The 21,767-nt window shown below is 45.4% G+C and overlaps 1 protein-coding gene across 3 annotated transcripts in view; it reads left to right on the top strand.

Moving 5' to 3' along the window:
• The window catches only part of pltp (phospholipid transfer protein), a 102,012-nt gene that overhangs the window by 65,352 nt on the left and 14,893 nt on the right, over positions 1–21,767 (top strand). For all 3 annotated transcript variants that reach the window (XM_060836255.1, XM_060836256.1, XM_060836257.1), the window contains 8 exons: positions 1,410–1,565; positions 2,635–2,698; positions 4,517–4,580; positions 7,471–7,562; positions 10,690–10,866; positions 10,957–11,016; positions 17,694–17,864; positions 20,755–20,822. In XM_060836255.1, coding sequence (XP_060692238.1) covers positions 1,410–1,565; positions 2,635–2,698; positions 4,517–4,580; positions 7,471–7,562; positions 10,690–10,866; positions 10,957–11,016; positions 17,694–17,864; positions 20,755–20,822 — 852 coding nt within the window. The remainder of the gene's footprint in view (positions 1–1,409; positions 1,566–2,634; positions 2,699–4,516; positions 4,581–7,470; positions 7,563–10,689; positions 10,867–10,956; positions 11,017–17,693; positions 17,865–20,754; positions 20,823–21,767) is intronic.

Here is a 21,767-nt window from a genome sequence, read left to right as displayed (position 1 = left end):
TGATCATGACTGCTTGGAATGGGCCAAAGGGCTTCTTTCTGTGCTGTAGACCCCTATGTCACTCTGACATTAAAGTTGCAGCAGGTCTGGGGAGGTCTTATCATTAAGGCACTTTCTAGTTCCCTACCCTCCTGGTGTCACCTGGGGGGTGAAAGGACAGAGTCTGGCCAGGAGACCTAGGGGTGAGAGGGTTACGGAGGGATGGGAGACACCACTTTGAGGATGGGATTGACAGTCCGTGGACAGACTTGGACAACGACCAAGAGTCAGTGTCGGGCAGAGTGTGGAGCCAGCAGCAGGTGCGGGTGTACAGCAGTGCCCCCATCAGCTGCCAGTCTATGGTGTCGCGGCAGGAGGCTGCTTGCTGTGGTATCACCCATTGGACACTTCAGATTATTAATGGGGCTTGGCAGACTCACTCAAGACACAACCAGCAGAGGACGCCCTATTACACCCTCCTGCAAGGCTGGCTGGGGCCCCACCTCCGCAAACACAGCCCCTGGGATGAAACAGTTGAGCGAGGAAGGAGTGGGAGGGTAAGAGAGGAGGAGAGATTGGAGGCAGAGGGTGATGGCCTACAGCATCATGACCGGCTTGCCATGGAGGAGGGAAGAGGCAGCCCCACTCAGAGATCTCTCCCTCTCTCTGGGCAACCAGCAGCCCAGTGATGGTTGGAATGGGGACTCTAAATGAGTCCCACAATGCCTCTGGCCGGCCCCCTTTCTTGCTTTCACTGACTGTCAATGGGCAGGAGCCCCATCCCCATCTCGCCTGATGATGTCGGCTCTTTAAACAGGCCCACTGGAGGCCTGACAACAAACCCAGCTCCGTCACAGTAAGATATCAGCCCTGAACATGCAGTGTGTGGCAACTTGGATAATCAGTGAAGCTCCCTGGGACCTGAACAAAGATCAGGAAGGGGTGATCAAGGGTCATTGGAGGTGACCAAGATTTGGGGAGGATGACCATGACTGGAGGGGAGGGTTATCAGGGTTCAGAGGGGCTAATCAGATGCCCGGGAGGGTAATTATGGGTCAGGGAGGCTGTTTAGGGGTCCTTTGGGAGGGGGGGGTCAGGGAGGTATTTGGAGGTCATGTGTGGGGTTTTCAGGAGGTTGGAGAGGGTGTTTTAGGGTCATGTCTGGAATCACCAGGGATCATGGAAGTATGGACTCGATATTGTGGAGGATGACTGAGGGTCAGGGGTCACGAAGAGTTGGGGTTGGAGTGACCAGGGATGAGGAGTTGTGGGTCATAAAGTTAGGGTTTCGGTGTGGTCACTAGGATTGGAGTGTTGCCAGGTGCCAGGAGGAGGTTACCAGGAATTGGGGGTTGGCATTTACCAAAGGTCAAGGGAGAATGGCCAATCAGGAGTCAGCACTGAACTATTCATCGAGTTATGTTTTCCAGTCAGGACGTTGGTCAGATTAATGCCTCTGCTGAAGGAGCCAATATCTGGACGGTGTTAAATCTGACCAAAAGCAAAGAAGGGCAGCTGAGGATCAGCAAGCTCTCCTGCACAGCTTCAATTGCGAGAATGCACGCTCAGTTTACTGGAAGTTTCAGGTAACTGTCTCTCTTTCCTGTGTGTTCCTGGGTGGGAATAACAGCAGCAGCTTTTGTTGTGGACTGACTGTCATCGTTATAGAGAATTTCACCAAATTTGCAGGATGGAGGTGTACTCAGCAGTACACTCAGTGTTTGTGACTGCTCCTTCTCTATCTCAGCATACCACCCTTCTTTATCTCCTTTATTTTCTTTACCTTCACCAACCACTTCTTCATGTTCACTGCTCTCGCTATTAAAGTATACAGTCTCACGGTCACCTGTAGTAAAAACAAGTTTCTCCTTCTCTCTGGTCACTCCACCTTGATTTCAATATTACATCCCACTCCCTCATTTTGGATTAATGATAATTCCCATTCTAAATTGGCATTGAATAAATCGCTGCATATCCTCTGCTTTAAGATGAAACAGCCCAAGTGTTATGTTTTTCTTTGTGATTGAGGAGGTAATGGCATAATGGTTGTGTCACTGGGCTGTTAATTCAGGGAGCCGCACGTTAATGCCAATGGGACACAGGTTCAAATCCCACCATGGTATTTGGTGAAATTTGAATCCAATAAAACGCTGGAATGCAGTTCACCTAGTGTCCTTTCGGGAAGGAAACTAGCGTCCTGACCCAGTCTGGCTGACACGTGACTTCAGACCGAAAATATTTGACAATTATAACTGCCCTCGGAAATGCCTCATCCAATGACACCCACATCCTGTGAAAGGCTAGGTCTTTAAACAATCAGAAGGAAGAGGAACAATTTCCGATTCAAATTTGTCAAATTCACAGATTTTATTTGTCAAAATAAAAACAGAAAAGTTACATTTTTCGGAGAATTCCCCAGAGAACTGCAAGTAATCAGTTTGACAAAGTGACTGAGATTGGATACAAACGCTTTCTTGTTACAGCCTGACAATGATGTATATTGAACCATGAAAGGTTTGTGTCAGGATCGAGTCCTATCCCTGGTTAGTGCTCATGAGTTCCTGGCCACACAGTAGAGTTTTATCTGAATTTAATTTGACGGAGCGATTCACTAAATCTTCTAGATCTCACAACAACTGTCTTTTCTCCTCACAGGGGATTTTATGAATTAATCTCCAGTCTCCTCATGACAGGTTTGCGATTCCTGATAAACAAGCAGGTAATTCTCAGACTCTGCAAAGAACCAGTTACCCAGAAGCCAGCTAGCAATAAATGTCAGCATGTTTGGAGTGAACAACTGAGTTATATTTCTATAGCACCTTCGACATAATGTTGTTTGGTATCTTATAGACAATACATTAAATATGATATATATCATATTTATATCACGTCTTTAACCTAATCAAACACCATGAGGCACTTCAAAGTCCTGTTGTAGATTAAAATTGACACCAAGCCACAAGAAAATATTATATTGACATCTAAACGTTCAGTCATGGAGACAGGTTTTAAGTGGCAATCTTGAAGAAGAAAAGAGGAGGCAAAACATTCAGGTAGGCATTTCCAGAAAGTGGGAGGCAGGCAGTTAATGACACAGCCACTGGTTGTGGAGGGACAACCATCAGAGATGCACAGGAAGTCAGAATGAGAGGAATGTAGAGATCTCAGAGGATCATGGGACAGGAGGCGATGACGGAGATTGGGAGTGGACAGGATGTGGAGGGAACTGAGAACAAGGACGAGGATTTCAAAATGGATGTTTTGCTTGAATGGGATCCAATGTAGGTTAGGGTGAGAGGGAATTATGGGAGCAGGGAACAAGGGGAACTGATTGATTTTCAGAATACTCGAACTGAAACTAAGAACAGGGTGGGTAAGGGTTTCATTGCAGCTGGGCTGAGGCAGGAGCAAAAGTTGGATGATGTTATGGAGTTGGAGACTGGTCGTCTGAGTGATAGAGAGGACATGACTTTGGAAACTCATCTCAGAGTTACGGAGGACATCTAAGTTGGGTATATCCAGTCAATAGTAATGGAACTCAAAGCTTTGGTCTTTCCAATATTTATTTAATTAGAAGACATTTAATTCGCCCGATGGGTCAAAGTTAGATGCAGCATGCGGAACCAAAGATACTGGACATGTCAAGAAACATAATGGTGAGGTAAAGCTGGATGCCATCCATGTGTGTAGGGAGAAAGGAGGTCCAGCTGAGGAAGTTCCTTGAAAGTGGAGTCACAAGTAGATAGGATAGTGAAGAAGGCATTTGGTATGCTTTCCTTTATTGGTCAGAGTATTGAGTACAGGAGTTGGGACATCATGTTATGGCTGCACAGGACATTGGTTAGGCCACTGTTGGAATATTGTGTGCAATTCTGGTCAACCTCCCATCAGAATGATGTTGTGAAACTTGAAAGGGTTCAGAAAAGATTTACAAAGATGTTGTCAGGGTTGGAGGGTTTGAGCTATAGGGAGAGGCTGAACAGGCTGGGGCTGTTTTCCCTGGAGCGTCGGAGGCTGAGGGTGACTTTATGGAGGTTTATAAAATCATGAGGGGCATGGATAGGATAAATAGACAAGGTCTTTTCCCTGGGGTGGGGGAGTCCAGAATTAGAGGGCACAGTTTTAGGATGAGAGGAGAAAGATATAAAAGGGACTGAAGGTCAACTTTTTTATGCAGAGGGTGGTACGTGTATGGAATGAGCTGCCAGCGGAAGTGGTGGAGGCTGGTACAATTACAGCATTTAAAAGGCATCTGGATGTGTATATGAATAGCAAGAGTTTAGAGGGATATTGACCAAATGCTAGCAACTAGGACAAGATTAGGTTAGGATCTGGTTGGCATGGATGAGTTGGGCTGAAGGGTCTGTTTCTGTGCTGTACATCTCTATGACTCTTTGACTCTATGTCACTGTGAGAGATAGTGCTGAGAGCCAGCAACAGGTTGATGCTATGGACAGTGAGAATTAGAGTGAGTGAGAGAGTGAGAATGATGCTGCCTTTTTTGTTCCTGTTTAATCTCCTGTCTCTGCTCTTGTAGATTTGCCCGGCCTTAGAACATTCAGCACTAGTGCTGCTAAACTCTCTGCTGGCGACAGTCCCAGGTTTGTGTGCTTTCAGAGACATTTCTGAAGAACCCCCATGTGTATTGATCAATGACTTTCTTGTTAGACTAAGGATTAATGTGAGTTTTATGGCCTCCTTACTAAAGTAGGAACCACAAGGAGGCAATACTAATGTAGACTGAGTGTTGTGTTTCAAGTGACAGTGCTTAGCATGTTTCTCCATGGTGGGAGATGAACATAAAGATTACAATCACATATCAGTGGATGAAAGACATTTTCATTCTCTCAATCCCAGGATGTGGGTGTTGCTGGTTGTCCAGCATTTATCGCCTGTCCCTAATTGCCCCTTGAAGGTGGTTGAACTGCCTTCTTGAACCTGCAGTGGGTTGGCCCATACTGACCTTAGGGAGGGAATTCCAGGATCTTGATCCAACAACAGTGAAGGAAAAGCGATATATACTACAACCACGATCATCCAAACTAGACAGGTGGGGAGTATTTTGTTCGGATAACTGATCATTTGGATAACTGATCTATCGTAAACAAGTGGTAATTTGAGTGCGGTTATCCAACATGCCTCGGTTATCCGGCAATACACGCCATAATGCCGTTTAACTGAGAACCGAATGCTGAGTTTCCTAATGCCGTTTTTAACGGAACCTATGGGCGGCACGGTGGCACAGTGGTTAGCACTGCTGTCTCACAGCGCCTGAGACCCGGGTTCAATTCCCGACTCAGGCGACTGACTGTGTGGAGTTTGCACGTTCTCCCCGTGTCTGCGTGGGTTTCCTCCAGGTACTCCGGTTTCCTCCCACAGTCCAAAGATGTGCGGGTCAGGTGAATTGGCCATGCTAAATTGCCCGTAGTGTTAGTAAGAGGTAAATATAGGGGTATGGGTGGGTTGCGCTTCGGCGGGTCGGTGTGGACTTGTTGGGCCGAAGGGCCTGTTTCCACGCTGTAAGTAATCTAATCTAATCTAATCTTGTTCAGATAATCCGAATTTGGACAATTGATGTTTGGATAATCAAGGTTGTACTGTATTTCCAAGTCAGGATGGTGAGTGGCTTGGAGGGAACTTGCAGGGGGTGGTGTTCCCTGTATCTGCCACCCTTGTCCTTCTAGATGGATGTGGTGGTGGGTTGAAGGTGCTGCCTAAGGAATTTTGGTGAATTTCTGCAGTGCACCCAGCTACTGCTGAGCGTCAGTGGTGGAGGTGACAGATAACCTTCCACCAGTGGAGAAATGATTAATGGGTTGATTACATTAACGTGAGGCTCCATAACTCCTTATTACTAAGTGTACAACTTGCTATGAGAAAGCAGAGACCACATTTCCCTACTGTAATGTAACTACAGCAAACTCAATACACTTGAACTAGTTTCTACTGATGATCTCCATATTTCAATATCTACTATTATTAAATGAAAGCACCTCCAGCACACATTACAGTATCTGATATCTCAACGTGGAGCAAGGAGGGACCACTTCATCCATTTCAATCATCCTGATCCCATGGTTATGTGGTTCACATTATGATGATAATCCCAGTGACCAAAGTAGCATCTCCTCAGATCCTGAAAACGTGGATGAATCAACAACACACATTCCTTCAAACTCCTCTTTGAGTTGCTCCACACGGCATCACTGTTGCCATTTGAACATGTTGGGCACCAGAGCTGGCACATGCTGGTGCTGTGGCCCTCACAATCCCAGAGGGCATTGAGCATGTGACATGTTCAGGAACTTTACAACCAGTCTTATCTCCTTGTGTAACTCCACCCCTCTGCAGACGCAATCAACTATAACCAACTCCTCAAAACACAAAACATTTCCACTCATGAGGAGTGTGGATAGGGTGAAAAGCCAAGGGTTTTTTTCCCAGGCTGGGGGAGTCCAAAACTAGAGGGCATAGGTTTAGGGTGAGAGGGGAAAGATATAAAAGGGACCTAAGGGGCAACTTCTTCACACAGAAGGTGGTACGTGTATGGAATGAGCTCCCAGAGGAAGTGGTGGAGGCTGGTACAATTGCAGCATTTATAAGGCATCTGGATGGGTATATGAATAGGAAGGGTTTGGAGGGAAATGGGCCAAATACTGGTAAATGGGGACTAGATCAGTCTTTGATATCTGGGTTGGAGTTTATGACTCTAAACACCAGTGTAGCTAGTCACACAAATCACCATCAACCCTGCAAGTTGTTAATAATCATTTTAAGCATTCTTATAAAATCACAGAATCCCTACAGTGGCTGTTCAGCCCGTTAAGTCTGCACTGACCCCCTGAAGAGCATTCTACAACCCTCACACCCCCACCATTTCCCATGACTAGCCCACACAGCCCTGGACACAATTTAACATGGCCAATTGCCCTACCCTCTATGTCTTTGGACTGTGAGAGGAAACTGGAACAACCAAAGGAAACCCACACAGACACAGGGGGAATGTGAAAACTCCACGCTGACAGTTGCTAGAGGGTGGAATCAGTGGCGCAGTGAGGCAGCAGTGCTAACCACTGAGCCACTGTGCTGACCCCAAGTGTTTATGAATTAGGGGCAAGGTACTGTTGTATATTGTACTGTGCAAGTTTCAGTTAAGGCGTTAGAAGGAGAATTGAGGCTGAAAATAGCAGCTCTGCAGTCCAGCCAGTGTTTGGCACAAACTCTTGCCAAGTCCCAGGCATTCAGCAAACAAACTCACAGGTTAATGTCCTCACCAATTACCAGGTTGTAACTTTGTCCACCCCAGTCCAACACTGGTACCTCAACTGGCATCTCCAAATCAGTCTGGGATTGAGTGTGCTGGATTCATTCATTAACTTCAGTGGCCAGGTCTTACTCTCTGGGAGTCCAGGCTACTGGGACATGCATGTGTACAAGACTCTTGAGTCAACATTGTCACTCCAGGAATTCATTCCTTCTTTTTTTATATAGTGCGAATGCCAGTGGATTCATACGTAGGGATCGATTATTCATTCCTCAGTGACCCAGATGTGAAAGCTGATTGGATGGACATGGAATTCAAGGTGAGGCCTGGTCGCTGTGAGCAACTCCCGGATCCTTCAAAGGGAGCACTGTACTCGTTAGAGCATTGGGTCAGATTCCCAGAGCTTCCCTAGACAGCCGGGCCTGATCCTCTAGCAGCCGAGAGACCAGAATGGATAACCAGGAAAACATCCTGACCATTCACGCTCCCCCCTCCTCCCAAGCCTTTGTTCTGCTGTTGCATTTCCTTCATCTGAACCCCCACCTCAGGCTAACTCCGTCATTGGTGGGTCAGGCTGCCTGAGGAAATGTGATGATAATGGTTCTGTCAGAGGGTGGTTCAAGGGTGATTCATTGAATCCAAGCTGCAGCCCACAATTCATGGTCAATTCATGGAGATTGGCTGATCTTCAACAGGCTTCAAAATAGACAGTCCAGAACCAGGGATTGATACCACATAGGCTTGATACCACGTACATTTTTACCCCTTACCTAACACTACGGGCAATTTAGCATGGCCAATTCACCTGACCGCACATCTTTGGACTGTGGGAGGAAACCGGAGCACCAGGAGGAAACCCACGCAGACACGGGGAGAATGTGCAAACTCCACATAGTCTGTCGCCTTAGTCGGGAATTGAACCCGGGTCTCAGGCGCTGTGAGACAGCATTGCCACCGTGCCGCCCACATGTGGATTTGGAATGATTGAAATGCTGTTAGTCTACTCCATGGGGATGGTCGTTGCTCTCCCAGTCTGCCTCATCCCTAGCTAGTGTTCTCGAGTATGAACAGCATAAGTGGATCCCTCAACCTCTCCAAACCCATCCAGTAAGGTAATGGCTGACCATCAATCTGGACCCCACTCTCCACCCACATCCCTTCTCCTTGGATTCTTCTGAGAGTCTGTAAATCGGCTTACCTCAGCTTTAAGTATATTCAGTGATGGATTATCCACAAAGCTTCTGGGATGGAACTTTTGAACGATTCAGAACTCTTTTGTGTGGAGACATTTCTCCCCATCTCAGTCTGAAATGGTCACCCTCCTGATCTTGGGACTGCCCCGGCTTCTAGATTCCCCAAGCCCCGGTGGGTGGGGGAAAACAACTTCTTGGTGTTGACCCCGCTTGTATCACTGCGATCACCTCTCATTCATTTTAGACTCTCATCCCAATTCAGTGAATGGGAGAAAGTGAGGACTACAGATGCTGGAAATCAGAGTCAAAAAGAGTGGTGCTGGAAAAGCGCAGCCAGTCAGGCAGCATCCAAGAAGCAGGAGAGTCAACGATTCAATGTTTGTGGACGACACAGTGGCACAGTGGTTTGCACTGCTGCCTCACAGCGCCAGAGACCCGGGTTCAATTCCCGACTCAGGCGACTGACTGTGTGGAGTTTGCAGATTCTCCCCGTGTCTGCGTGGGTTTTCCTCCCACAGTCCAAAGATGTGCAGGTCAGGTGGATTGGCCATGTTAAATTGCCCGTAGTGTTAGGTGAAGGGATAGGAGAATGGGTGGGTTGTGCTTCGGCGGGTCGGTGTGGACTTGTAGGGCCGAAGGGCCTGTTTCCACACTGTAAGTAATCTAATCTAATCATAACCTCTTCACCCCCACCTTCATCGACCTATTGCATTCCCAGCTACCTTCCCCAAGCCCGACCCCCCTCCCATTTATCTCTCAGCTCCACCTTCCCACCACCACCACCAACATTCCTGGTGAAGAGCTTATGCTTGAAACACCAACTCTCCTGTTCCTCAGATGCTGCCTGACCGACTGTGCTTTTCCAGCACCACACGTTTTGTCACCAATCCAGCGAATGTTCACTGCCTGATCTCCAAAACAAGTACATCCTTCCCTAAATATGGGGACAACATCTACACACACACCACTCCAGCTATAGCCTCACCAAAACCACCCAAACCCCTGTTCATTTAGAGTCATAGAGTAACAGACCATTCGATTCAAATTGTCCATGCCAACCAGATATCGTAACTTAATCTCGTCCCATCTGTCAGCATTTAGCCCACAGAACCCTTCCTATACATATACCCATCCAGATGCCTTTGAAATGTTGTAATTGTACCAGCCTCTGTATAACAAAATGTCTTTATTTTTGTGGGTCAATCTCTTTACAACAAGGTTGACCATGTTATTTGATTTCCTCATCACTTGCTCTATCTTCAGTTTGACTCATCGTGTTCCTTATCTAATAAACCCGCTGTCTCCCGAATATCAACAAGATTCACATCTTTTAAGAGAATATTTTTCTTGTATCCCTGCCACCACGTTAAGTACAGATATTAAAATGTGGCCTGACCACCATCAGCCACATTCAGAGGATTAAATGTAGATTTCAAAAGTGCAGGCTGGTACAATGTCAATCCTTAACCTTGTGTGAAATTGTGGTTGGGTCTGGCCTGTGTGTAATAGGGACAGAGCTGACAGCACTGTGCCCGGTTCTCTGGAAAGTCAACTTACATGCATCACTAGCTGCTGACAGATAGCCAGACCCTATATGTGTAATAGGGAGTCAGACACCTGAGGACTGGATTAGATTACTTACAGTGTGGAAACAGGCCCTTCGGCCCAACAAGTCCACACCGACCCGCTGAAGCGCAACCCACCCATATCCCTACATTTACCCCTTACCTAACACTACGGGCAATTTAGCATGGCCGATTCACCTGACCCGCACATCTTTGAACTGTGGGAGGAAACCGGAGCACCTGGAGGAAACCCACGCAGACACGGGGAGAATGTGCAAACTCCACACAGACAGTCACCTGAGTCGGGAATTGAACCCGAGTCTCTGGCGCTGTGAGGCAGCAGTCCTAACCACTGTGCCACCGTGCCACCATGACTATCTCAGTGCACTTGAATACACCTTTTATAATGGGTACAGGCCATTACTAAATCAGTAAGAAATGGCTTTTTCAGTTTCTGGGCACACATATCAATGAAGCTAATTGAAACTCTGGAAGGTGTGGCAGATTTCCATAACCTTTTAGGCGGCTACATCAGTTGAATAATTTCTCAACGAGGGAGGTTTGTTCCTGGTGTTACTGAGTTGTGATCTGTTCTCACTCCTGGTGTTAATTATAGTTGTAAGGTATGAGCTTGCCCTGATGCTGTTCTGCTAACTGGTGCCTCTTGGGAATTGTGCTCCTGTTTCAGGGGATGTTCTACCCTCTGGGGAATGAGAATGACACACTGGTGAACAATGCGATTGTGCCTCTGGTGAAGAGGACTCAGCGGATGGTGTACATCTCTGTATCTGAGTACTTCTTTGATTCTGCCATGTACTCCTATTATAAAGCTGGCGTACTGAAGACTGACATTCCTGAGAGCAAGGTACCTAGTTCCCAATTGTTACATCCTCCTGTCTCACAAAACAATTTCAATATTAGTGACTGAACTTCCTCATTGCTCGTGTGTTTATAGATGTCCGTGGACCTTGCTTACTTGCTCAGAACCACATTCTTTGGAGCGATCATCCTGCTGGTAAGGCACCTACTGTGACTGTTATTATCTTCTCCTTCTCTCTGCCTCTTTCTCTCTCTCACACGCACACGCTTTCTCCTCCCTCTCCCCCTACTGGTGACGAAGTAAGGTTACTTTTGTCAGCCTGACTGTCCTGTTTATGATGTTGCTCAGACCAGCAGGAGCTCGAAGCTGGGAGAAGTGTGAAACTATAGCTCAGTTAAACCGTCCCACACAGTACAAAATGAAGCCTGGTGTGAACTGGAGGGTCAGTGGAATAGTCCAGAGCTATTGGTGGAATGAGTAACTGGCATTGGGATGGCAACAGTAGCACTATTACTAACAGTGTGATCCAACCATCCATGTTGAGGACAGGCCATGTAGCGTAAAGGGTTAATTGTACCTTTTCTCTTGTTATATCTCCTGAGGATGTTTGTTAGGAACAATGTTCTGGTGATGTTACATCAATTGGAGCTGGGACCCAAGACTGCTGGGTTTGAGATTTGTTCTCACTTCCCATCTCTTGTACACAGTCATCGTTAGTAAAAATTTCTGATGTTCACTGACATGGGTGTGGACAGTGTTCTCGCGACAACCCTGACCTGATCGTGCTGTTTGGTGGCACAACTGAAAGCGGTGTCAACTGAGAGCTGAAGAGATGCCAAGCAGCAGACAGTACAGTACGGTGGTGGGGGAGGGGAACTTTAAGTCTAACCCAGTGACTGGACTGTGGAGAGGAAAATCCCATGTAATCCTGGCAAAGTCTGGGAAAATTACACAGCCAGGACTATAGCAGGGAACACAGCAAGCTGAAATTTCAGCTGCAATGAGACATGGATTATTGTAGACTGGACTGAAAACCAAAATACTGGAAATCACAGCAGGTCAGGCAGCATCCATGGACAGAGAGCAAGCTAACGTTTGGAGTCTAGCTGACCCTTCATCAGAGCTGGAGTGAAGAGTGGAGGGGGCAGCATTTATGCTTTGGTTGGGAGTGGGTGGCAATGGTGGAGTGTTGATAGTTCAGATTAAGTGGTCGGATTGTGAGAGTGGGAGAACAAGTCTCCTGCCAGATTTGAAAGAACAGACAGTTTCATTGGAGTGGGGGGTGAGGATAGAGGAGATGGTGACAGAGAATATAACAAGTAAAGCTGCAAGAAAGGGAAGGAATGGGAGTGAGTTCACAATCTGACGGTGTTGATCTCAATATTAAGTCCAGAAGTTTGTAAAGTGCCTCGTCTGAAGCTTTTCCTCTAGTTTGCGCCGTGATACACTGGAGCATTGCAGAATGCCGAGGACAGACTAGTGAGCACGTGAGCAGGACCCGGTGTTAAAATGACCAGCTGCGGGAAGGTCAGGGTCATGCATGCACATGGACCAGAGGTGTTCTACAAAGCGGTCACCCAATCTATGTTTTGTTCCTGTAATGTAGAGCAAGTTAGTGTAGATGCAGACTGGAGATCTTTGCAGAGATGGAAAAGACAATAACACTCAGCGAGTGCAGGGTGGTACAGGACGCAGCCAACACCATTGGGGGATCCCCATTGGCAGGAAAAAAAGAATGTCATGAGTTCCCAGAAACAGACCAGGTCAGCAGCACAATTGATGAAAACAGGCAGCAGCAATAAGTGTCTTTAAGTGTGTAACCATTCAAGGATGCTGAGGAGCAGGGTGAATTCCTCCCAGGGGATATCACAAGCCCAGGAAAGAATGTCAGCTCCCCTGATCATACAGACCCATAATTAAGATTAGACACAGGCAGGTGTATTCATTAATATGGATGATTCATTGCAGTTAGAGTCAGAGACATGTACAGCATGGAAACAGACCCTACATTCCAACTTTCTATGCCGACCAGATATCTCAAATTAATCTAGTCCCCATTTGGCAGCATTTAGCCCATATCCCTTCCCAGCCAGGTGCTTTTTCAAATGTTGTAATTTTATGAGCTTTCACCACCCCCTCTAGCAATTCATTCCATATACACATCACCCTCTGTGTCCCTTTTAAATCTTTTCCCTCTCACCTTAAACTCAAGCCCTTTGGTTTTAGACTCTCCCATCCTAGATGATTGGCTTTTCGCCCTAGCCATGCTCCTCCTGATTTTATAAACCTCTATCTATAAAGTCATCCCTCAGCCTCCAATGCTTCAGGGAAAAAAACCCCTATTCAGCCTCTCCCGATAATTCAAATCCTCCTCCCTAGCAACATCCTTGTAAGTCTTTTCTGAATCCTTTCAAGTTTAACAACATATTTCCTGTAGCAGGGAGACCACAATTGAATGCAGTATTCCAAAAGTGACCTAACAAGTGTCCTGAACAGTTGCACCATGACATCCCAACTCCTATATTTTGAGAATCTCAAAACACAGGAGGCATTAATATCAGAGTGAGAGGATGGAGGCAGATTATACTTCACTGAGAGAGAGCGAGAGAGAGAGAGATCGATGACACTTTGTACATTTATGCCTAATCATCACTCTTCTTTATTGAGCAAGAATGAGCGTGCAGTTTTGAATTTATTTAATTTAGTAGTTGTAGGGGAAACAGAAGCTGACTCAGTGAATCAGTCTACACTACAGAAACCCCATCCATAGGGTCACTGAAGGATAGGACGAATTCTTTGTCTCAGAACAAAGGCAAGAACAGTAGGAAGAGGCAAGCAGGGACCTAGGTGACCAGTTATGAGAGAGTTCTCTAGACCTGAGTTTGCTTTTTGAGTAGAGGATGAAGCTGCCATTCCTGTTGTTGATATAGTTGAAGCAGAGGTCCTGGATTTTCTTGCACTCTTGTATTTAATTGACAATATTTGTGAAGGTTCTTTGTTCCCTTTGAAGAGAATCTCCCTTTTGTTGGAGAAGATAACAAAGAGGTAAATGTGTCTGCTTATTCCACTGAACCCTCCAATGACGTGCAAGAAAAACAGCAGGAGAAACAGAAGCACACACATTGGGACGGACAGTGATGAAGATCCGAACACCAGGGGCAGCAGGAACAGCCCCAGCTGCCATCAGCTCACCATCTGTTAGAGTGAACCAGACCTTGGCAAAGAGACAGGGAACTCAACAGAAGGTAAAGGATCAGCAAGCTTTGCAAACAGTGAACAGTTATGAAGTGAAAATGCCCTCACTCTTAAAGCAACAGGAACTGAGGAGGAAGAGCTTGGGATAGCTCAGTCAGACACAACCACCAATGGAGCTACAGAACTTTCTACAAGGAGCAAGGTGGCCACAGTTTCTGAAGTCCTAGATTGTAAAGTTAAATAAACAGGATCTTCATTCCTACATGGAGGTGTTCATGGATCAAAAAATATGAGGTTTTTTTTATATTTACTCACAGGATGTGGGCCAACATTTATTGCCTGTCCTTGTCCTTGGGAAGGTGATGGTGAGCTCCCTCCTTGACCCGCTGCATCCATGTGCTGTACTAGACCCACAATGGCCTTAAGGAGAGAATTCCAGGATCTCGATCCATGGCAGATTGGACAATACTTTCCTCTATCAAAGTCAGCTCCAACGGAACACACATAGAATGAGCAAAGCACACCATATAGTCAGAGGGGGCCATCAAACCTTGGAAGCAGCACACCAAGAGTTAGTTCAACCACTGTGAACGGCCAGTAATGAGCAATATCGGGACAAAACAGATACTTCTGTCTTAACTGGATCAAGCCAACAAAGAGGGTGCAGGTGTTTGTAGAAATTGAACAGAAGCTGTGAACAGTTCATGAGGTGAAGAGTGAACCTTGATGGAGTGGGGGTGCAGAGGAGATGTGGAGTAAAGAATCCCTTAATAATAGCTCCTGAATTCTGAGCATATGCAGAAGAACTCTATCTGTCACAGTCACATCACATGAATCTGGGACCTGATTAAGTTGGTTCTCACTGAATCTTGTTGCTAGTTACCGTTAGTAAAGATTGTTGATGTTCATTGACAAGGGCATTGACTAACTTGTATCAATAATTCAGACATGATCCTACAACATGCCCTGATTAGAACTAGCTGAGAGAGGTACCTATGATTATATCAGAGCTGGTGCTACTGAGGGAGAGGATTTGAGATCATCCTGACCAGCTTTGTACAGCAGTGGGTCGCACCTTTCATCTCACACTTCCACTTCTCCTTTCGGGCCCTCTGCTTTGACCTACCCTTTCAATCTCACCCATTCACCCCTGTTTTTTGGTCTCACCCTTTGACCTTGACCTCTCTCAGCTCACTCTTTCATCACTGCTGTTTGGTGCCATGTTGGAAGCAATGAAAAGTTAAGAACTTACAGATGGTGTTTTAGGAGCTCTGTTTGAGAACAGCAGGCTACCTTGCATTTGTAAAAGGGTAAAGGAATGGTGCAGTTGGAAGGTCCCTCCTATTCCTAGGACATTGGTGCTGGTACTGGGGTGGTGTTAAACATCAAATGTTAAAGTGCTAGTTTGAGTTCAGTCATGTTTGTTTAGTCATAGCTTTGATTCTGGTTCACATAACATAAGCTCCCGTATCACCAATTATTAGTCTCCATATACATCCAGTCAAGGGCTCACTCAATGATCCCGTAATCAAATAATAAATATTGCATGTTCCCTAGTCTCATTTCATCTCAAGTATCCCCATGAGACCCTACTAAACAATAACAGATGGGAGGGATCTGGACAATAAGGTAGGTTACATCTGAACAGAGCTAGAACCAATGACCTCAAAGAGATGTGAACCAGTGCTTGGGAAAGGGTTCAAACCAATTTGATAGGGGGAGCTCGGGAAGCCAACATGAAGCATCATGGTGGAAAATAAGGGTGTCCACAGGACTGAGAGAGATAAATAGTGTTGGTATAAAGGGTAATGTAGAATGAGGAGAAGTCAGCAAGGAAAATGTGAAGCAGCCTGTGGTCCATTCGGAGTGAGTGTGTAAAAATATAAAGAGTAGGAAGTCAATTTGGTGAATTGTAGGCACTACTTGTAACATGGGACTATGGTTTAGTGAGACCATTGGAGATGGTAGTGATTGAAATGAGGTCAGCCAGGTGGACCTCCTAGAATACAAGTTTCCTGATTGAGGCTATTAACCTGGACCAGTCAGGGAGCCCTGGCTGATGGGTATAAACAGGAGTGTCAGAGCTTCTGTTCACTCTGAGAGCTGGCTCTGAGCTAGCTGGGTCAGTGTTATGGACTATGTACATGGAAATAAAGAGTTACTCAGCGATGGGATACTGGCTTTCATGGAGTCATTTCGGACACGTGGCCCAAATAGGGTAAGAATGACTATTTAATGTTCCTGGCTACAATGTATTCAGGAAGGAAGGAAACAGAGAGGGGAGTGGTAGTATTGGTCAAAGCATTATAAAGTGGATAATGTACCTGAATGGTCAATGACTGAATCTTTTTGGTTTGAGTCAAGGAGCAATAGAGAAACTATTACATTGCGGAATGAAGTTAAAAATCACACAACACCAAGCTATAGTCCAACAGGTTGATTTGGAAGCACTAGTGTTCGGACCCCTGTTCCTTCCCCAGGTAGCTGTGGAGTAGGATCCTGTGTCTTATGATCCTGCTCCACAACCACCTGATAAAGGAGCAGCGCTTTGAAAACTAGTGCTTCCAAATAAACCTGTCGGACTATAACCTGGTGTTGTGTGATTTTTAACCCTGACTGCCCCAGTCCAACACTGGCTCCTCCACATCATTGCTGAATGAATACTAAGTACTAGCTTAGCCAGTGATTCCCACATCCCATGAGTGAATGAAAACAACCCTCTTGGCCTCCATTTAATAGGAAGGAGATATTGGAGAGAAGCTGCAGAAATGGTTCAATTCAACAGAGTGGTAATGATGGGGTTGGGTTTCAACTGTCCTGATATAGGCTAGCATGGTCATGGTGAAGCAGGGCAAAAAGTGGGAGGAATTCCTGATGTATACAAAAGAACTTTCTAGATCAGTTTGTTCCCAGCTCAATGAGAAAAGAAGCAGCATTGAATTCTGGGGGAACAAAGTTGGTGGAATGAATATGTTTCAGCAACAGAGCATTTGGGGATCAGTGATCATAACAACATCAGGTTTTGAAAAGTGCATGATACAATCTGGTGTAAAATACTTCATTAGAGGAGACCAACTCCAGTAAGGAAGACTGTGACTGTCCCACTGATATAAAAGGAGCATTATGTTGATAATCTGAAATGAAAACAAAATGTACTCATCATCCCAATGTTGACAAGAATAACTGGAAGCCTGTGATTCCCTCCCTGTTACTTAGTTTGTGGGGTGTAGCTCAATCTGATCCTAGCTGTAGAGACAATTTCAAAATGGAATTATGAGGGGGATAAAGTTGCAGGGATTATGGAGTTGGAGTGGGAGAATAGGATTGATGGGACTAATGTGGAGAAAACAGGCACATACACGATTGGCTCCTTGTGTATTAACTCCACGTTCTTTTCAAAACCGAGGTAAGAATTTTCAAACTAATATCAATCAGTGAGCAGAGGGGTGATGTTTAAGTGGGGAGTGGCTGGAAGTATTGGATGAGCTGTAGTTTATAGAGAATGTCTAGAATATGGTTGGAATAATCCAATATCAAAGGTATGAAAGAGGCTTTCAGCTGTAGACATGTTAAGACAGAGGCAATCAAAATTGATAGGAAATCAGACTGAATTTATAACACATGCAATGTCTTTGGATGTTTTAACTGTGTCCTTTTCTCCCATTGCTGCCACCAAGGCCCCAACATCATCAGCTAAGGAAGCACCTCTTCTCTTGGACTTGGAAGTAACATCAGCTCCTCACTGCACCATCAAACCGTCAGGGATCACTGTCAGTGTTAATGCCCTCATGAATGTCATTCTCCTTCCACCAAACTCGAAACCGGTCATGCTCTCCAGCATAGTCATGGTAAGCACTCTGATTCTCACCTTATGCAGGGAGTCCTAATTGTTGCTGACAGAGCCCCATTCTGTAGTGTGACCTGACAGAGATACTGCATGAAATTTTCATATAACGGTGGATGAAACTCACAGCTGGTGAGGCCTATTACAGCCATTCACAATTTTCTTTACCAAAATGAAATCTCCCTTCTGCCTCTACATTTACAAAGAAAACAACTACCTCCAGGACATGTCTGCAGGCGTTCCTCAGGGTAGTGTCCTAGGCCCAACCATCTCCAACTACTTCATCCATTACCTTCTCTTCATCATAAGGGCAGAAGTGAGGATGTTCACCAAAGATTTCACAATGTTCAGCACCATTCAAGCCCCGTGTACCCAAATGCTGCATGATCTGGACAATATCCAGGTTTGGGCTGACAAATGGGAAGTAACATTCACACCACATAAATGACTATCTCCAACCAGAGACAATCTAACCATCACCCCTTGATATTCAGTGGTGCTACCATCACTGAAACACCCACTATCAACATCCTGGGGGTTACCATTGACCAGAAACGCCATAGAAACACAGTGGCTACAAGAGCAGGTCAGAGGCTAGGAAGCCCGCATTGAGTGACTCATCTCCTGACTCCCCATCATATACAAGGCACAAGTCAGGAGTGTGATGGAATACTTGCCTGAATGAGTGCAGCTCCAACATCACACAAGGAATTTCACACATTTCCAGGACAAAGCAGCCTACTTGATTGGCACCACATCCATCACTGACACCACACTCAGGAGTAGTTCCCCTCCAAGCCACTCACCACCCTGACTTGGCAATAAGTTCCTTCACTGTCTCTGGGTCAAAATCCAGTGTAAGGTATTGTACTATGGAAGGTGTAACAAGGTAAGTGAATATACAGCACTTTTTAAAAATGTATTCACGGAATGCTAGGCCAGCATTTATTGTCCATCCCTAATTGCCCAGAGGGCAATTAACAGCCAATCAAATTGCTGGGTCTGGTGTCACATGTAGGCTAGACCAGGTAAACATGGCAGATTTATTCCCTAAAGGACATCATAAACCAAATTAATTTTGTCAAAATGATTGATTATTACGGTTGACGTTAGGCTAACTTAATTTTAGATTTTTATTGAATATTGATTTTATCATCTGCCGTGGTGGAAATTGATTCCCATGTCTCCAGAATGTTAACATGGGCTTGTGAATCCCTAAACATTACCACAATGGCAACACCTCCCTTTGGATTACTAGCCATTATCACTATGCCATTACCTCCCTAAAAGCATCTTACAAAGAATTTTTTGACTAAACACGAACACAAACTTCACATTCTCCCGAGAGTTTCTCGACCTCCCAACAGTGGCTCAGCCTCTGTGAGTCACCACAGTCTCCTGTCAGCTCTGTGTGTTCCAACAGACCTAGATCTGCATTTCAGCAAAACAGAGAGTCACACTGCCATTACGAAATGGCTCCGGAATCTGAATCTGGAAATGTTGCCCATTAATATGGCATGTAGCATTTTCACTAGGAGGTCGGACCGGCTGTGTACGTCAGTGATTCATAGGTGTAGCTGCACATGTTAATGTACAGCTGCCTCAAACTAATCTGATTTTACCTAGTGAGCTGTTGAATATATGATTCTTGTACTTTGCACCAACAATGAGAGACTGTGAAGCAGCCTTTGGAAAGGTAAAGTACATTTTCGAATATTGTCCCAGGACACCTTTGGGGAAGTTCAGTTTCTGTTCAAGAACAGCCAGGTATCCAATGGGATTCCTAAAATCAGATGTGAATATGCATAAAAAACTGCACCACTGGAACTGTCAAACTCATTCAAACTGGGAAGAGATCTGTCATCAAAAGGAACTATCAAAGGAAGCCGCCAAGCTGCTGAGGTATTTAAAATTCTTGCCTTTTAAAGATTTGTACAAAGTACCTGCAGTAAAATCGATTTGTTGTTTCACACTGTCTGTTGACATGACAGAGTGCTACCAATATAGAATTAGTGCTAGCCAACTGATTTCATAACCTTCCATTATCTCAGTTGATTGATAGCTCCAAATGGGAGAAAGTGAGGACTACAGATGCTGGAGATCAGAGTCAAAATGTATGGCGCTGGAAAAGCACAGCAGGTCAGGCAGCATCTGAGATGCAGGAGAGACAACATTTCAGGACCTGCAATGTCAATTCTCCTGCTCCTCTGATGATGCCTGACCCTCTGTGCTTTTCCAGAGCCTCACGTTTTGACTCTGATAGCTTCAAATGGTTATCGACTCTTTAAACTGGATTGCAATGTGAATTGCAATGTGTGGGTTTTTATAGGTATTAAAGAAGGTTAGATGCAGTGAATAGCTTTTTACAGAGGCTCCATTTTCTGTGGATGTAATTGCCAGGGATGCATTCACAGCACATACACATCATGCCATTAAAAAGTGGTTGAAAACACAGGCTTTGTGATCCAATTTCAATGGGATTTAATGGGTGAAGAGATAACATTATAAATTCATTGACTGAGCAAGCAGTGTACACACACCCCTCCTCCACCTGATGGGCAAGGTAGGAAGAGCTAAGGCAAATGGCACAGTGAGCGTGACAACAAAGGGAGAGGAGAATTTGAGAATCACTATAACATCATGCTACAATTTCTGGTCTGTTTTATTATTCTAATACACTTTGTATGGCATGATCAGCCTGTACTGCACACAAAACGAAACTTTGCACTGTACCTCGATACATGTGACAATAATAAATCAAATCAAACAAAAGTACTTTGAATATTATAGAAACCACACTATAATTTTGTTTTCTTCACAAAACTTTGGAACTTCTCACACTTTGAACGACATACGTTTGGGAGAGTTGCTGATATTTGGATTTTTTGTTGCAGGAATCAACACTGAATGCCAAGGTGACTCTGAAGGGCAAAAAACTTGGAATGAAATTGGACCTCAAAAGGTAGAATCATTGGCCCTTGCAAGTGAGAGAGTGTAGATCCCAGGCTGTATATCTGCATGTCCAATTGTTCCCTCTGTATCGAGAAAGTGAGGACTGCAGATGCTGGAGATTAGAGCTGAATATGTGTTGCTGGAAAAGTACAGCAGGTCAGGCAGCATCCAAGGAACAGGAGAATCGACATTTCAGGCATTCCTGAAGAAGGGCTCATGCCCGAAACGTCGAATCTCCTGTTCCTTGGATGCTGCCTGACCTGCTGCGCTTTTCCAGCAACACATTTTCAGTTCCCTCTGTATGGGGCTGGTTTGAATTTGGGCTCCAGTCTGCAGAGTCTATTGTCCATTCAAAAAGTGGTAATAGCTCTCCAATTTCCAGCTAATCTGGCAGGTGAACTCAAAAGAGTCAAACAGGAACTGGGTGTAACACTCCCTGGAATGAAACTGCAGGGATCAGGCTAGAGCAGTCACCAGCACAATGAGTAACGGAGAAAGAGATGCAAACATCCAGTTATTTTGGGCCCTGCTGCTTTGACAGTCACAACAATAATTTGAAACTCACTTTGACCGGGGCATGAATTAACCAGATGCACTCCCATAATTTCCACACTCCCATGTTACACGGGTCCTGGTGCCTGAAACATACAGTATTGCAGACAGCTAGTGGAAGGTTCCTTTCAAAACAAGGCAGGTTGAAACCCAGGAATGGGACATAATCATAGAATTCTTACAGTGTCAAAGCAGGCCATTCAGCCCATCAGGTCCATACCAACCCTCCAAAGTGCATCTCACCCAGACCACTGCCCACACCCTATCCCTGTAACCCCACATTTCCCATGGCTAATCCACCTGACCTACACATGTTTGGACTGTGGGAGGAAACGGGAGCAACTGAGGAAAACCACACAGAGACGGAGAGAATGCGCAAACTCCACACAGACAGTCGCCCGAG

The sequence above is a fragment of the Hemiscyllium ocellatum genome, chromosome 15 (genome assembly GCF_020745735.1).
Source record: "Hemiscyllium ocellatum isolate sHemOce1 chromosome 15, sHemOce1.pat.X.cur, whole genome shotgun sequence".
Taxonomy (NCBI): domain Eukaryota; kingdom Metazoa; phylum Chordata; class Chondrichthyes; order Orectolobiformes; family Hemiscylliidae; genus Hemiscyllium; species Hemiscyllium ocellatum.
This window is presented reverse-complemented; position numbering and strand designations above follow the sequence as displayed.